Source organism: Ceratotherium simum, chromosome 24, assembly GCF_057802395.1.
Source record: "Ceratotherium simum simum isolate JZ-2026a chromosome 24, ASM5780239v1, whole genome shotgun sequence".
Classification (NCBI taxonomy): Eukaryota; Metazoa; Chordata; class Mammalia; order Perissodactyla; family Rhinocerotidae; genus Ceratotherium; species Ceratotherium simum.
The window spans coordinates 3,764,591-3,780,521 of NC_141923.1; the positions used below are offsets into that span (position 1 = coordinate 3,764,591).

General features: G+C 45.7%; 1 protein-coding gene across 3 annotated transcripts in view; it reads left to right on the top strand.

Moving 5' to 3' along the window:
* The window catches only part of CDC42BPB (CDC42 binding protein kinase beta), a 117,641-nt gene that overhangs the window by 88,422 nt on the left and 13,288 nt on the right, over nucleotides 1-15,931 (top strand). For all 3 annotated transcript variants that reach the window (XR_015556052.1, XM_087447898.1, XM_004434279.3), the window contains exons 19-29: nucleotides 189-337; nucleotides 1,885-1,979; nucleotides 3,592-3,671; nucleotides 7,342-7,431; nucleotides 7,804-7,881; nucleotides 9,426-9,531; nucleotides 10,617-10,753; nucleotides 11,432-11,571; nucleotides 13,236-13,317; nucleotides 14,585-14,801; nucleotides 15,024-15,086. Coding sequence is in view for 2 of the 3 variants with exons in the window: in XM_087447898.1 (XP_087304024.1) it covers nucleotides 189-337; nucleotides 1,885-1,979; nucleotides 3,592-3,671; nucleotides 7,342-7,431; nucleotides 7,804-7,881; nucleotides 9,426-9,531; nucleotides 10,617-10,753; nucleotides 11,432-11,571; nucleotides 13,236-13,317; nucleotides 14,585-14,801; nucleotides 15,024-15,086 (1,237 nt within the window). In the remaining variant the exon portion in view is untranslated. The remainder of the gene's footprint in view (nucleotides 1-188; nucleotides 338-1,884; nucleotides 1,980-3,591; nucleotides 3,672-7,341; nucleotides 7,432-7,803; nucleotides 7,882-9,425; nucleotides 9,532-10,616; nucleotides 10,754-11,431; nucleotides 11,572-13,235; nucleotides 13,318-14,584; nucleotides 14,802-15,023; nucleotides 15,087-15,931) is intronic.

The window sequence follows — 15,931 nt, forward strand, 5'->3', positions numbered from 1 at the left end:
CTAATCTTCCTCACAAGAAAAAAAAACTAAAATTGAGTCTGATAGACTTTGATAATATCTGAGAGTTATTTAAATATGATAATAAAAGTTTAAGATTAGAAAAAGATGAATTCTTTGTTAGCATTAATTTTGTTAAACAAATAACTAGCTTAAAAACATATTTTTATTATTTGAATTAATGTCTGCAGGATCCGCTTTGGAAGGTTCGCCGTAGTCAGAAGCTGGACATGTCTGCACGGCTAGAATTGCAGTCTGCTCTTGAGGCGGAGATCCGGGCCAAGCAGCTTGTTCAGGAGGAGCTGAGGAAAGTGAAAGACACGAATCTCTCCTTTGAAAGGTACCTGGAAGCGTGGTCTAACTCGTGGTAGGAGCTGAGGGCCTGTGTGACCTTGGGCATGCCCCTGAGCTGTTGCATGAGTTGACTGGAAAGAGCTTTCAGCTGTGTAACGTTTCTGGCACTTAGTAGGTGCTCTGTTAGAATTGGTTTGGTGAATGTGCAGAGGCACTTCACCTACTGGGGTGTTATCCTTAGTGTTTTCGAGAAATAATGACAGTGGTATGTGTCCATGGTTTGGAAGTGTCGGTGTCCCTTTCCGTGTGTGAAAGTGGAGTGCTTGTCTTCTCCCGTGCTGGGAGACAAGACTCACAGCCACACATCCAACGGGCACCTCTCTGGCCTTCCTCTTCACCTCGATGCTGTTCAGTTCATCAACTTAGAATTTTTCATTTTAAGCTAAAACTAATATTTTAAAATATAGGTTGAAGATGGTATGCCTGTTTGAAACTTTTTTTCCAACTTCAAGCAGTTATAAGAACACCGTTTTTACAGAACAATTAATTCAGCAAATGTTTGATGAGAGTCCACCATTTGCAGATACTGCTTACATGCTCAGGATACAACCAAGAACTGCCGTTTCAGAAGAACCAAGCCTCCCTGCCTGTAGTGGCAGCTGTTGATTTGGAAGGAAAGGGGAAGCTCTGATGCTTCTTCCTAAGAGGGCAGGGAGCTAGAAGTGACAGTTCACTAACAGGATTGCCGAGTCCCAAATCCTGTTAGTTTTGGGCTAAAAAAACTAATAATAGTAACAACTACCATTTAATATACTTCCTCTGTATCGGGAACTGCCGTGAGAACTTTAGTCTATTAAACCACATGAGCCTGGCAACAGCCCTAGGAGGCAAGTGCTCTTACTGTCCCCATTTTATAGAAGATGAGACCGAGGTGCAGAGAGGTGAAGTAATTCACCCAGTGTCACCCACTAAGTAAGTGCAGAGCCAGGATTTGATGGCAGATGCCCCCACTCTTGGGGCTGGACAGTCCTGCTAGCCTCCTGGCCAGACGTTAACTGTAGCTGCCTGACTTTGCTCTGTCCCCTCCACAAAAGCGTAGGAACCACAAGACCCCATTGGTGTCCCACTAGGGGACTGCCATCACAAGACCCACTAGGCGGCTGTGGCAGTGCTCTTCGGTGCAGCCTACCATCTTGGCAGTTATGGGAAAGACATTTACGGGTCTGATGGCTGAGTAATCTGGGCCACGTGTCCTCAGAGGACGGAGGACTCATCTAGAAAGAGATAAGGAATGTCAAAAACTCCAGTAGGGCTCCATGAGATACACTTTCATAAACCATGATTTTTAAAATCCATGTTTGTTTATAATTCCGAAATATTTGTACTCTCCATAAGATGCTGAGTCAAGAGGCTGACCCATGCCAGGAGTGGATTCATGTGTCTGTCCAGCTGTGTTGGTTGAGGACCTGCCCTGTTTCGGCAATTACCCAGGCACTGGAGATAAACCCTTGCCCTCACGTTTTGACACTGTATGAAATAGGATGTGGGTGACCTGTTCTCTGTGCACTTAAAGCCATTTATTTTTTATTTCAGTAAACTAAAGGACTCTGAAGCCAAAAATAGAGAACTATTAGAAGAAATGGAAATTTTAAAGAAGAAAATGGAAGAAAAATTTAGAGCAGATACTGGTAAAATCATAAGCTTCTGAATTATTTAAATATAAGCCTTTTTTTAATGAAGTGGTTTTATTTTAGAATTAATTTCTTTTAGGATTAATAGTTTTTAGTTATATGAAGAAAGCACTTACAGAATTCCAAAGCCAAAATTCTGAAATAGGGTACATTTAAAGATCCCTTACCCAAAGGTAACCACAGTTTTTGGTTTATCCTTTGATTGTTTAACATCATCTTGAAAATATAAAGCAAATACATATATATGTATAGTTAGACATTTGTGTCCCCCTGATTACACAGAGGGCTGCTCTGTGCTCCATTCTGCATGTGAGCGAGGCCGCAGCATGCGAGATGGTCCCGGGTCCCTTCACGGTCGCACAGCGCACTGCTGTGGGCTGTACCAGCCCCGGTGGATGCGTGTAGGACCGTTCCCGTCTCTTGCTATCATAGAAAGTGCTGCAGTGAGTAGCGATGTGCATAAAACATCTCATGTATTTCAGTGTGTTTTGGGAATAGATTTCCAGAAGTAGGACTGCTGGTCAAAGGGTAAGCGTGGACAAACTGACACTAGATATTGCCACGTTCTGCTCCAGAGACGGTACATTTGTGTCCCCACCAGAGTGCACAAGGGTTCCTCCCCACAGCCTCACCCACGAAGTATGATTTCGCATTCTGAATAGGGGAGAAGTAGCATTGCAATACAGACCTCATTTGCATTTTTCTTATTATGAACAAGATTGAGCATCTTTTCATAGATTTAAGGGCTATTTGTAGTTCTTATTCTATGATTTATATATTTGTATCTTTTGCCCATTTTTAAAAATTTGGGTTGTTAAATCTTTTTCTTACTGTTTAGAATCTTTTTCTGTCTTGAGGACTAGAGCCTTTGATTTTGATGGAAGTTGCAAATATTTTTCCTAGTTTGTCTTTGTCTTTTTGCTTGATTTTTTTTTTTTGCCAAGCATAAGGGTTTTTTTTTTAGTTTGTGTGTGTCAAGTTTATCGGTCTTTTCCCTTTTTTGAGTCATAAGGAAATATTCCCAAATCCCCAGTTGTTCGAGTAATTTACCCATGCTTTCTTCTAATACTTGTATGGTTTCATTTTTAAAATTTAGATTACTGATCCATTTGGAATTTTCTCTGATGTGCAGTTTAAGGAATGGATCCAGTTTGATCTTTTCCCTATGGCTAGTCAGTTGTCCAATACCAGTTATGAAAAACTTCCCACTGATTTCACATGTGACTTTAATGTACATGAGATTGCCGTGGGCACTGGGTCTCTTTCTGGATTTTCTACCCTGATTTTGTTGATGAGCAGGAACCACTTGATTCTAATTAGAGAAGCTGCACTGAATCTGTTCTGTATTTGGTAGATCTCCCCCCACCCCTCATTTTTAGAAATTTCCAAGGTAGTCTTCCCTGCTTACTTTCCCACGTGAGCTCTTTAATTCGCTTGTCCAGCTCTAGGGAAAAGTCTAATGATATTTTTACTGGAATCACATCAAATTTATCAGTTAACTTAGGGAGAATTGACATCTTGGTGACATTGAGTCTTCCCCTCTGAGCATAAGATACACAGCCTTTTAAGTTTTTTACCTTGACTACTAGTCTTTGTTTCTTTCTTACAGGACTCAAACTTCCAGATTTTCAGGATTCTATTTTTGAGTATTTCAACACTGCACCTCTTGCACATGATCTGACATTTAGAGTAAGTAATTATTTTTAAAAAGTGACATTTATGATGCTAGAAATAGTATAATATGATTTAACTACCTGTGGGGCCACAGACATGCCAGTAAATTAACATCTGACATTTTATCTCAGTCACACTGACCCTGTAATCGACCTGGGATATTAAGTGTTTAAGGTTAGACACATTTCAGATATTTGAAATGTTTCTAGAGAAGCTTCCTCAAATTAGGTGGAAGTTGATTTAAAAAGTGCTCAGCATCTTCAGGGAAGAAATCTACACTGGCATCTGCCTGTATAGTGAGTATTTCAGGCATTTTTTTAATACAAATTCTCACCCTGCAGCAAATGAAGAATAAGCCAATCATGTTGCCATTTCAGTGGCTTCTTTATGGTTGTACAGTCTCAGCAGTGGGTGGAGAAAAGTGGTTTAAAAGAACAGTCCAGCCCCAGGCCCCTTGTTGTGGTCCTGATCCTGGTCCTGGTGTTGGAGTTCAGTGCGGCTCCCTCTGTTCAGGGTGACCCACCCAGGAGTAACAGAGCCGCCTCTCCACTGCGTGGAGAAAAGCAGCTGTTGGATGCTGAGCGAGTCCCACTTCCTCCCTTTGCACACTGCGAGTTCTTAATGGCACTCCATGGAGGCATTACAGTCGTTCTCTCTTTTTCCAAAACGATAGAGATGGACCCTTACTAGCAAGCCGGAAAATAAAAATAATGAAAGCAAATCTCATTAATGGGACTTCTGATGAGGTGTTTGTCGTTGTTTTTGTTGGCTTTCCAACTTTTTATTTAGAAAATTCTAAACCTGCCAGCAGGTTGAAAGAATGGTACGATGAACATATATATGTATCTCTCACCTGGCATTTTGCTACCTTTGCTTTCTCTCTCTGTATTCACGCAGACTTTTCTTCCCCTGACCTCTTTGAAAGTAAGTTGCAGGCATCAATGACCCCAAATACTTCAGAGTTTGTTTCCTGAGATCAAGGACATTCTCCTGCATAACCACAATGTCATTATTATCACACAAGATGTTTTGCACTGATGCCGGAGGACAGAACACAGCTGGCTTTTTCTCCCCAGTTCAGGATCCAGCCAGAACTCATGACCCACATTTAATTGTCATGTTTCTTTGGTCTTCTTTAATCTGGAGCAGTGCCCTCCATCCCCCCTACCCCTTTTTTTAATAACGTTGATATTTTTGTAATGTCCAGACCAGTTTTCTTATAAAATGTCCTGCTCTCTGGATTTGTCTGATGTGTCCTTTTGATTAGATATGGGTTGAACATCTCAGCATGAATTCTGCCCAGGAGGTGTTGTGTACTTCCCACGCACGGAGGATTGGTGATGCTCAGTTTCATCATTAGGTTGAGGTGGTGTCTGCCAGACGCCACCCCTGGAAAGCAGCAGCTTTTCTATACAATTACTGGGCAGAGTAGCGATCTCTATGGCAGGTGGTTTCCAGCTTGGACCTTCCATCATGCGAACGGCCAGGAGAGCAGTTTGAACATGGAGTAGAGGTTGTAATCTCTGTACCTCATCCTGTGTAGCCAGCGGTTCTCCCATTTTAATGTTTAAATGTAGTCCCTCTTTAATAGCTCTGTGATTTAAGTAGGAAGGACATTTACTGATGGAAAGAAAAAAATCCTTGGTCAGAGTCTGAGTCTGTTAGGAGATGTTTCCAGACCTGAGAATCATATAGAAGCTTCTATTCTGCTTTCCCCATATTAAGCATGTTATTTAATACTAGAAATGGTTTGCCACAACGATTGAATCAGTATATTTTCATGCAAGTTTTTATTGGGTGGGAAATGATTGTTTTTGTTCCTCCTGTCTGTCACAACCAAGGACTCTGTCTCCTCCTCCACATCCTCCCTGCTAGCCTCTTGGGAAGAAGTAAGTCACTGCCGATGCTGGCTTCCCGCACCCCGCACTCTTGTCAGTGGAGCAGCACTCTAAATGTGGACGTCTCCTCTTTTTTAATTTGCATCCTTTTGATTAATTAACCAACTAAAGGAAACTAGTGGGTGTGTTACATGGCTAAAATTAAATGACTTAACATTCTTTTGCTCTTCATTTACCTAAGATGGAACTCTAACTCATTTAACATACCTTATTTGTGGGAGAAATTTGCTTTCAAATGTAGCTTTGATAATTAGCTAATTTATCTAGCCTTTCCCTTGTGAATTTGTTTACAAATTCAAATAGTGCAGTACATAGTTGTGCATGTGTTTTTTGTGTATGCGCTGCCTTCCCATCTGAATTTTACTCCTTAGGCAGCAGCCTAACTAATTGCAACTGTTATAAAATGGTTCTCTGGGGCCGGCCCTGTGGCTTAGCGGTTAAGTGCACACGCTCCACTACTGGCAGCCCAGGTTCGGATCCCAGGCGCGCCCCAACACACCACTTCTCCAGCCATGCTGAGGCCACGTCCCACATACAGCAACTAGAACGATGTGCAGCTATGACATACAACTATCTACTGGGGCTTTGGGGAAAAAAAAGGAGGAGGATTGGCAATAGATGTTAGCTCAGAGCCGGTCTTCCTCAGCAAAAAGAGGAGGATTAGCATGGATGTTAGCTCAGGGCTGATCTTCCTCACAAAAAAAAAAAAGATGTTTCTCTGATTTGGTTCATTGGAATTTCGATGTGGACCACAAGATACAGCTGTAAACTGCTCTTGTAGATACCTACCCAGCTACTCTCTGTCACAGTGTACTGTTTCCTGTGCTAATGCTTACTAAGCGTACATAAATGGTATATTCGTGTCTGTGTAAATAGTAATAGTCTTTGCTGAGGAAATATTTGTTTCAGGAACACTCGTTAAAATGAGGTGTTTTTTTTTTTTTTTTTTTTTTGGTGAGGAAGATCAGCCCTGTGCTAACATCTGCCAATCCTCCTCTTTTTTTGCTAAGGGAGACTGGCCCTGGGCTAACATCCGTGCCCATCTTCCTCCACTTTATAAGGGACGCGGCCACAGCATGGGTTGCCAAGCGGTGCGTCGGTGCGCGCCCGGGATCCGAACCTGCAAACCCCGGGCTGCCGCAACGGAGCTTGCACACTTAACCGCTTGCACCACCAGGCCGGCCCCATGAGGTCATTTTTAAATGGATTTAGATTGCAGCTTTAGCTTTAAATTAGCTTCGGAACTTTAGCTTCAATTACAGATTGTGAAATTAATTTGGGAATCTTGAGTTAGAACAAAATGTTGCTTCCCTGTGTCATAGAACTTTCAGAGGAATTCTTACTTCTGGTCATAGGCCCACAAACCTCTGTCGATGTTAGAATTTCTTCTTGATCCCTGAATTTGGCTACTTTATCTTAAGGCTACTGGATATAGATAAAATCGCTTCTGAATCCCATTAAATGGCCAGGATTGGGAGAGCAGGTGGTGAGGGCTGCAGTGGGAGGGTACGGCCGGATGGCCTCTGGCCTTTGGAGATAACTGTGACTTGTCAGACTCTGCCTACCCCTGCGGTCACCACTCCAGCCTTAGAATGCTAAGGGGCGGTGGTCAAGGGAAGGCAGGACAGCTGTGAGTGAAGTGGGAGTCCATGACAGAACATCATAGGAGTAAGAACCTGTGCTGGGACCTCAGGTCCCCAATGGAGTGCACTTTTTAAATAAGGAATGTGTATTTAGAGTCTAAATGTTCTTCTATTCCCACTATTTCTTTACCTTTGTTTTCACAGACCAGCTCAGCTAGTGAGCAAGAAACACAAGCTCCAAAGCCAGAAGTGTCCTCATCGATTTCTGTGGCCGCAAGCACAGAGCAGCAGGAAGTAAGACAGTATTGCCCTGTTGACACTCCACGGGCCCTTGGGTCTGCCCCCCACCCCCATGTCCATGTGCCTCTTGCCACCCTTGATGAACAGAAGCTGCTCTGATGCTGAGGCAGCTCACCCAATCCTTCCTCACAGCTTGTGACGAGAACTTCTTCCCAGGCTGGAGCCCAACTTGTATTTCAGAATTACTGTCAGTGCATCAGCTAGATGCTGATTGCTCTGACAGATGTCTCAACAATGTAGTAAGTTAAAAATGCAGAATTGCTCGTTATAGTGAACGCTAGAGAGGAAGGCATCCCAAGCAGGGTCTGACATGTAAGACCAGTGCTGAGCTAGGACGGTGCTCACCTGTCCCTGCTTGCCTCCTAGGACATGGCTCGGGCCCCACAGAGGCCGCCCGCCGTGCCGCTGCCCACCACGCAGGCCCTTACTCTGGCTGGACCAAAGGTAGGGGCTTACTTTTCACCCATGGTGCCTTCCCAGTTTTAGAAGATAACTTTTGTGTAAATAAGATGGACTTATTATTTTTGTATACACAGTAAGGCCCTTATGTCCTATTAATGATTGTTCTGAACAGTGTGTGATCCAGGAAGTGTTGAGACCCTGTATTCTTGACTAAACCACTGATATATGAACACATTTTAATCGGAAAATTTCTGAGTTCAGTCGCCACAGTCCCCTTTCTTCATTCCCAGACCATATTCCCTTCTCCACTGGTAACCACTCTGTGTTATGTATCTATCAAGTTTTTTCTCCAAATTTATTTCCATTTTTCTGTCAGCCCTTAGAACCTTAAAGAACCCTGTGCTTTGTGGGAGGGAATTTCCCCCCAACATAAATGAAATTACACTGAATGTGCAGCTGTGTAACTTATTTTTTTCATAAATGTGTCTTGGAGAGGCATGCACACTGATACATCCAGGTTCAACACAGATCGTACAGTTTCAGTTGTGACAGGCTCTAGGGTTTTAAGCTTCACAGGCATTTGGCCTTATGTACTTAGATGCTTTTTTTTCCTTTAAGGTAGACGTGGCCTCTTTTAAGGTTTCAACCACAGACAGGGATGCTAACTACAAATGAAAAATTTGACTTTATTTGAGGCTATAGTCATGTGTAGCTTAACAACAGATACTTTCTGGGAAATGCATCATTAGGCAATTTTGTCGTTGTGCGACAATACACGTAGGCTGTAGGGCACTAATCTTATTGGACCACTGTCATATATGTGTTCCGTCGTTGACTGAAACGTCATTATGCAGCATGACTGTAATGAATGATTTGGCTTTTGGACTTCAATTCTTGTAGAGTCAGGGATCGGATAGACTGCTCTCTGGATTTTGTGTTGGTCACTCACTTCTTACGAATGGTTCCACCGTCTGTATGTGCCCCTGAGTAATAAATCCTTTCATTTTGCTTGTTTGAGCTTTATGGACACACTGACCTACGTAGTCTACAGCTTGCTTCTCCATTCAGCCTTACGTTTCGTTCCATTGTCAGTTGCATCCTAATGTATTCATTCTCCTGACAAGAGACAGCCTGGCTTTCCAGGCTCTTGCTCTCAGGAACACGGCTGCTGTTCATTTCTTGCATGTCTCTTGATCTCACATGCAAGGACTGCTCTGGATGGCAGCCCACCCCAAAACGTGGCCCCGGGCCGGCCCCCAAGAGCCCCTAGCAGGCGAGGTGCTTGCGCCAGGATGAGTGTTGGCTGTGCTGCCACGTGCCCTGGCTCAGCCAGCCTTGCTCTTTTTGGTAACAAGACTTCTCACTGAAGGAAGCGTGTGTTGGCTTATTTTCTGGCTCATGCTCCTTAGGTGGGTGTCAATCACTGCTCTTTGGTTAGCTCTGCTAGGGAGCATACATACCTCAGAGTGAAATTGCACATTTTCAGCTTTTTAAGATCATGCCTAAGTTGTTTATAAATTCAGTCACAAGCAGTTCAGTCACCTGTTTTGAGTCTGTGTTTCACCTTCTTGATGTTTTTCCTCTAGCCGAAAGCTCACCAGTTCAGCATCAAGTCCTTCTCCAGCCCCACTCAGTGTAGCCACTGCACCTCCCTGATGGTAGGGCTGATCCGGCAGGGCTACGCCTGCGAGGGTGAGTGTCAGCCTGTGAGCCCCGCGGAGGTCGCGCCAATTGCCTGGGGGCACCAGCCATCTGGGGGTGGATGGGGAGAGCAGTTGTTTTAAAGGCAGATAAAACTGAAATGAAGCCTGACTGAGTTAGTTGAGGGCAGAGTTTCTTTCTTTAGTTTTATAAATGCTCAGTGAAGGTTTGTGAGTTGAAATTCTGAATCCTTGCTGCAGTGGGAGAGAGCGCATTCCTTGGGTGACCCAGGTTATCTATTGATAATTGTTTATTATGAAATGAAATGTTCATGGTCCTTCTAGAAAATGGGGAAAAGCCGAGAGCCAAAAGAACTTTAAGATCTTCCATCATAATGTCATCTAGAGATAAGCACCACCACTTGCCTTTTTTCTTCTAGTTGTATCATTGTTAGCATTTTAAACCTCTATTGTGCTCTTGCCCTGTGCTGGGCGCTGTGCTCATGTTGGGCAACACAGCCCGTGCAGTGTAATTGTGATCGCCCCGTCTCACAGGTGGGCAGCCAGCTGAGGTCACATGATGAGAAGTGACAATCCTGGGGCCAGAGCCGACTCTGAGCACACGTCCCTAACCTCTGGTCGACAGGTGGAGGTGCTCTGCAAAAGAAGCTTTGTGTTTTCCTTCATTTTACTTGTTAGCAGAAGCCTTTTCCTTTGTTATTTCAACTGAGCGAGCCTTGTGATTGGCTGCCTGGACCCCTATATGTCACTGAAACCATTGCCTCGCCACAGACCTGCAGGTTGTTTCCTATCCAGGAGTTTCTGGAACATAACCATGTGGAATCAGGCTTGGGCTTTCTGGGGGAAGAAGAAGAAAAGCTTTGTGATAATGCTTTTATGTTGATGAGTCCTCACTTCCCTGTATGCGGTCCCGTGAGCATGTTGAAAAGTCATTCAATACCAAAGTCCCTGAGCTTTTGTGGGAACAGTGTACCAGAAGCTTGACTTTATTGGGTATCTAGAGCGTTTCCTGTGACACGTGGAATTATCAAGTGGCCGCCTCTGTGGCGTCTATTCCACATGACTTCTGCTTTGGAGGAAGCAGGTTCTGATGGTGGTGGTCCTTCACTTTTCCAGTGTGCTCATTTGCTTGCCACGTAGCCTGCAAAGACAGCGCTCCCCAGGTGTGCCCCATACCTCCCGAGCAGTCCAAGCGGCCTCTTGGTGTGGACGTGCAGAGAGGCATAGGAACAGCCTACAAGGGCTACGTCAAGGTAGGACATGCGAGGAAGTGCAGCCACTCCATCACTCCCTCGGGCAGGCGAGAGCGATTCTCCCCCAGCTCTCAGGGTGTGATGATCCACAACCATGCCCAGCTGCTCTTGAAAGCAGTCCCTTTGCTGTGTGAAGTGACCTTCGTGCCAGTCCTGGGAGGCCTTCCCTCCTGGGAAACGAGGTCAGGCCCCAGGGTCCTGAAGACCCCCCCAGAAACACTCGTAATCAACCGGAGCCCTTTGTCCCCGCCTCCAGGGCTGTGCTTAAAGACAGGCTTCCAGAGCCAAGTGCTGTTTGAAAACCGCTGTGCCCGGATGGCCTCTGAGGGCCTGTCTAGCTACAGCATTCCAGGATGCTCCATGTGTGGTGGGAACACACCTGTTTGCTAAGTTGTCCACCTCGACCCCTACATCACCTTCTGTCATGTGCAGAGCCCGTCCCCAGCAGTGCCCTGAGCCTTCCTGGATCCAGATGCAGCTCTGCCAGGAGCCTGGGGCAGGGCATGAGGGAGCTGTCCCTGGAGAAGCAGGCCAGCCATGCAGCAGCTGGAAGGAGATGGGGGACGTGGCAGCCACCTCCAAGAAGTCTCCCAGGGCCCACGGCCTCCACTTTTTGCTGCCTGGATTGGTTGCGACTGGCTTCCCTTGCCCAGTGAAACATGATCACTGTATCTGTAGGTCCCAAAGCCTACGGGGGTGAAGAAAGGATGGCAGCGGGCTTATGCTGTGGTCTGTGACTGTAAGCTCTTTCTGTATGATTTGCCTGAAGGAAAATCCACCCAGCCTGGCGTCATCGCAAGCCAAGTCTTGGATCTCAGGTGTGTGTTTTGTGCGGTCTGTTCTTGTTCTGTGAGTTTTGACTTATCTTTTGCCAAAATGAGAGTTTGTTGCTTGGTAATCTTTAACCTCATTCTTACCTTCACATCTTTAATTATTGTACAGTTCCAAAAACAGGTACTTAAAGTGCATGCTAGAAACTTTTCAGCTTTGGATATTTTTGCACTGAAATATTTGCCATATAAACATTTAACGTAAGAAAACTACATGCCCCAAGAACAAGTATAAAATATCCCAGGGACCGGCCCGGTGGGGTAGCGGTTGAGTTTGCGTGCTCCACCTTGGCATTCTGGGGTTCACCGGTTCGAATTCTAGGCGCGGACCTGCGCACCTCCCATCAAGCCACCCTGGGGCAGCCTCCTGCATAGAGCAACTAGAAGGATGTACAGCAATGACATAACAGCTATCTACTGGGGCTTTAGGGAGGAAAAAAGGGTGAAGATTGGCAACAGATGTTAGCTCAGGGCCAGTCTTCCTCAAAAAAAAAAATATCCCAGAGACACGTTGCACGGCCTAAGGTAGTCTGCTTTCTAGTAACCTGACAGTATTCTTTGTGACAGAAATCTAGAGCCCTGGGCTCTGTGTGGCCATAACGTCTGCTGTGTGACACCGTTTCGTATCACTTTCATCTCTCATCAGATGCCCTCTTAGCATCAAACGTATGAAGACAGCAAAGCATCTTCCTTCCTTATGGTTAATGTCTAACTTCTCATTTCCCCATTGTAAAATGGGCATAATAATAGCATCATTAGGTCAGACGGTTGTTGTGAAGGTTATACAAATTCACAGATGAGGCGTGCTTAGCATAGGCCTGGCAGGTAGAGCTGTGCTGCTGCCACTGCTGCCATGTCCTCTCCCGTCCCTCTGTCACCTACCCCCAGTGCCACACAGAACGGCACGTGCCACAGATGTTGTGAACATGCTAACCCCTGCCCTGGGCTAGGGCCTGGCCTGCAGCCTGGGTCTCCAGCACTGGTTCTTGGGGGACAAGGTGGGCTGCAGCAGGTGCCATTGGGGACAGCTTCAAGAACAAGGGTGTAGCAGAGTCACCTCCACAGTACTTTCCACTTTCCAGGTCCCCAGCCCAGGGGGCAGGGATGAACAGCTGGGCACTAGTGTTTTGGAAAAGTCCCCAGGGGATCCTGCTCATCCCTCGCTGTGCACAGGTGTGCCCTGGCCTAGTGGTGAAGAGGCCGCTGGCAGATGTCCCAGGAACATCGTTGGACATAGAGCGTATTGGAGATGGGGCTTCCGTGATTATCTCAGCACATTTTATTCCCCTTCTTCAAAAGTGATTACCAAGTGATTGCCTGATTATAGCCAACTACAGGCCGCATCAGTGATGTGGTATTTGTGACCGTGAAACAGTCTGACACAGAGTCGACACTGGGACTCAGGGAGGGGGCTTTTATTCTCAGGCATCCCTAGTCATTGAAACACACGCAGAATTCTTGAGTCTGTTTGTTGGCTTTATCAGTGTAAGCATCTTCTTCTCCAGATGCAGGCGAGGGGCCTCCCTTATAGTCTAAAAAATAGAGTCATGAAAGGGTCCTCTCTTGTAAGATTTGTAGTACAAAAGGATAGAGGACAGGGCCCTGTTTGTGTGTTTCTTTCCCGATGTTCTGAATGCTCTGTTTCTTACCAGAGATGAGGAGTTCTCGGTGAGCTCAGTCCTGGCTTCAGATGTCATACATGCTTCACGCCGAGATATTCCGTGCATATTCAGGGTATGGTTTTTTTCTGTTATTTAGAGATGTTTCATTAATCATAAAAAAACAAAATCACATGGTTAAAATAAAACAGTTCTACTGAGCATTTCATTGTGCCGTAGCAAGGGGCTAGCACACATCCAGAATGGACTGCCTGTTTCTCCACCTTCTTGTCTTGCTCCAGATTTCCGCCCCCACGTTGAGTGTGTCCACTCCACCCTCACACCCCACCCTCACTGAGCAGCAGGCCCCTGTCTGCACACAGCGGTGCCCCTCTTGTTAAGGCACCTACCCTCCAGCTTCTTCTCAGGGCCCCTTCTGCCCCCGCCTCACTGGCCCTGCCTTTCCATCCTGCATCCTTCTTGGTCCGTATCTCAGTTACTCTAGTCACAGTGTGCTTGATTCTGGAAGCACCTCACAGTCAGTTACGATGAAATGTAGTGCTTTGCCTTCCTCCCTAGGAGTTACTGGTCATTAACTGGAGCAAAACAGGAAAAAATAAGTAGACATTGCTCAGCAGCATTTTTTTTTGCTGAGATGGAGAGTTCCCCCACTGAGTTAGTGTTAGCTATTGTGGCATTAGGAAGCTTCTAGAAGATGTAGACCAGAGAAGGAATCACCTCCCAACCCCTTCTGCTGGGAATTTTTATAAATAGAGTAAAATTTTGATTGACTATGAAACCACGTCTACGAATCATTTTTTATTAAATCACATCTCTATTCAGAAACTACCTCTGTATACAATACAGAAAATTGCCATCATTGTTTGCTTAAAAGATGATCATTTTGTGGCAACTAAAACTCTCCAGGTTTCCTGATAAGTGCTTAGGGAATGCTCGCAGGGAAGTATGTCTGGGCAAAGTGTTTTTGTTTGAGATCCTGTTTTCCCTGGACGTGTACTGAGAATTTGTTTTTTAATTATAATAAGAGCATTCAAGAAAGCAGTTTTAAAATGCAGTTACACCACAGTTTTGGCAAGAGCAGAATTAACTAAAATCTGACAAGGAAGGGAAGCAGGGCGCCATGTCTGTAATTACACCCCCGCCCATTTACAGCAGCAGAGGAGCCCCTCCTGACCTCTGTGGACAACTCAGAACAAGGACCCAGAGTCGAGACTTTTAACCCTGACGGTTGCCCTTGAGTCAGAGTGCTCTGGAAAGTGTATCTTTCCTGTTCTTCACCTCTAGTCGAAACAGTGTCCAGGCCAGGGGTATGGGCATCTGTTTGATGTGGTTTGGTTGTCTTATGGCTCTTCTCTTTGTCTGTTTTGTTTTTTGTCGTGAAGGTGACAGCCTCTCTCTTAGGTACACCTTCTAAAACCAGCTCACTGCTCATTCTGACGGAAAATGAGAACGAAAAGAGGAAGTGGGTTGGGATTCTAGAAGGACTCCAGTCTATCCTTCATAAGAACCGCTTGAGGAATCAGGTTGTGCATATCCCACAGGAGGCCTACGACAGCTCGCTGCCTCTCATCAAGGCCGTCCTGACAGCCGCCATCATGGGTATGTCTCAGATGCCATGTGAGGAGGCACCATGTTCATTAAGTATGAAAAAGCAGAGTATTTCAAGTGGTGCTGCAATGCCTAATCTGAACATTCCAACAGATTAAGACCACAGTTGTGTTGTCCACTTGAATTTATAGTTTCTCCATGTGTTTTAAGAAGCCAGCCATCTGTGCTGACAGGACTGATTTTCTTTATGTTGTTCCCCTCCGGCCTCTACAGATGGGGACAGGATTGCAGTCGGCTTGGAAGAAGGGCTCTATGTCATAGAGGTAACCCGTGATGGTGAGTGAGCAGGGCTGGTGTCCATCCTGTAATGTCTTGGGTCACGCCTGGTTAGTGCAGACCAGCACAGCATCAATAATAGGCACTTGTGAGAGTGAAGACGAATTCACTGGACATGGAAATCAAGTCACCATGTCAGAGAACTTTATGAAAAAATGATAAAGCAAACAGCTTAGAGAAATAACCTGCAACAGATAAGACAGATGTTCAACAAACATCTGTTGAGTGTCTGCTAGTGCCTCAGACGGGGGGCCAGGCTTCCACCCTGCGGGTTCAGTGGAGCGCAGAGATCTGTTTCAAGGGCATGTTTCATTGGTTAAGGGCTTCTAGGAGAGGGTTTAGTAGGGAGTCGGGCAGGGAGAGCTTCCCCAAAGGAGAAACGCTTACTGAATTCCTGGATGCGCCGAGGCCTTACTGAAACTTGCCTTCCTTTGCTTCAAGTTTTGACGTTTCATTCTTCCCAGTGAGAAAAGGCAAAAGTATCCCCACGTCTCCCCTCTTCACTGCCCTGGACCTAGGGCTAGAAACCCAGGAGCTGAAAACTGGCCCTGGGCCCTGCCAAGGCTCTGAGAGCCTCCCTCAAGGAATAAGGAGCTGATTCGTGGTGGGCAGCGTTCCCTTCCTGACGAACCTGGTGTCTCAGCACACTGGATGACATGGAGGAAGGGAGCAGACCAAGGGCTCTGGCCTGGAGAGCCCTGAGTGGAGGTCCTGATCCATGGTCCAATTAGGGTATCGGGGGTATTGGGTTAATTTGGGGGCCCAGTGAGCAGGTGAGTGCTTTCAGAGAGTTTATCTGAGGATCCAGTAAGGTTGGAGACAACCCTTTGTTCCCCAAATGCAGC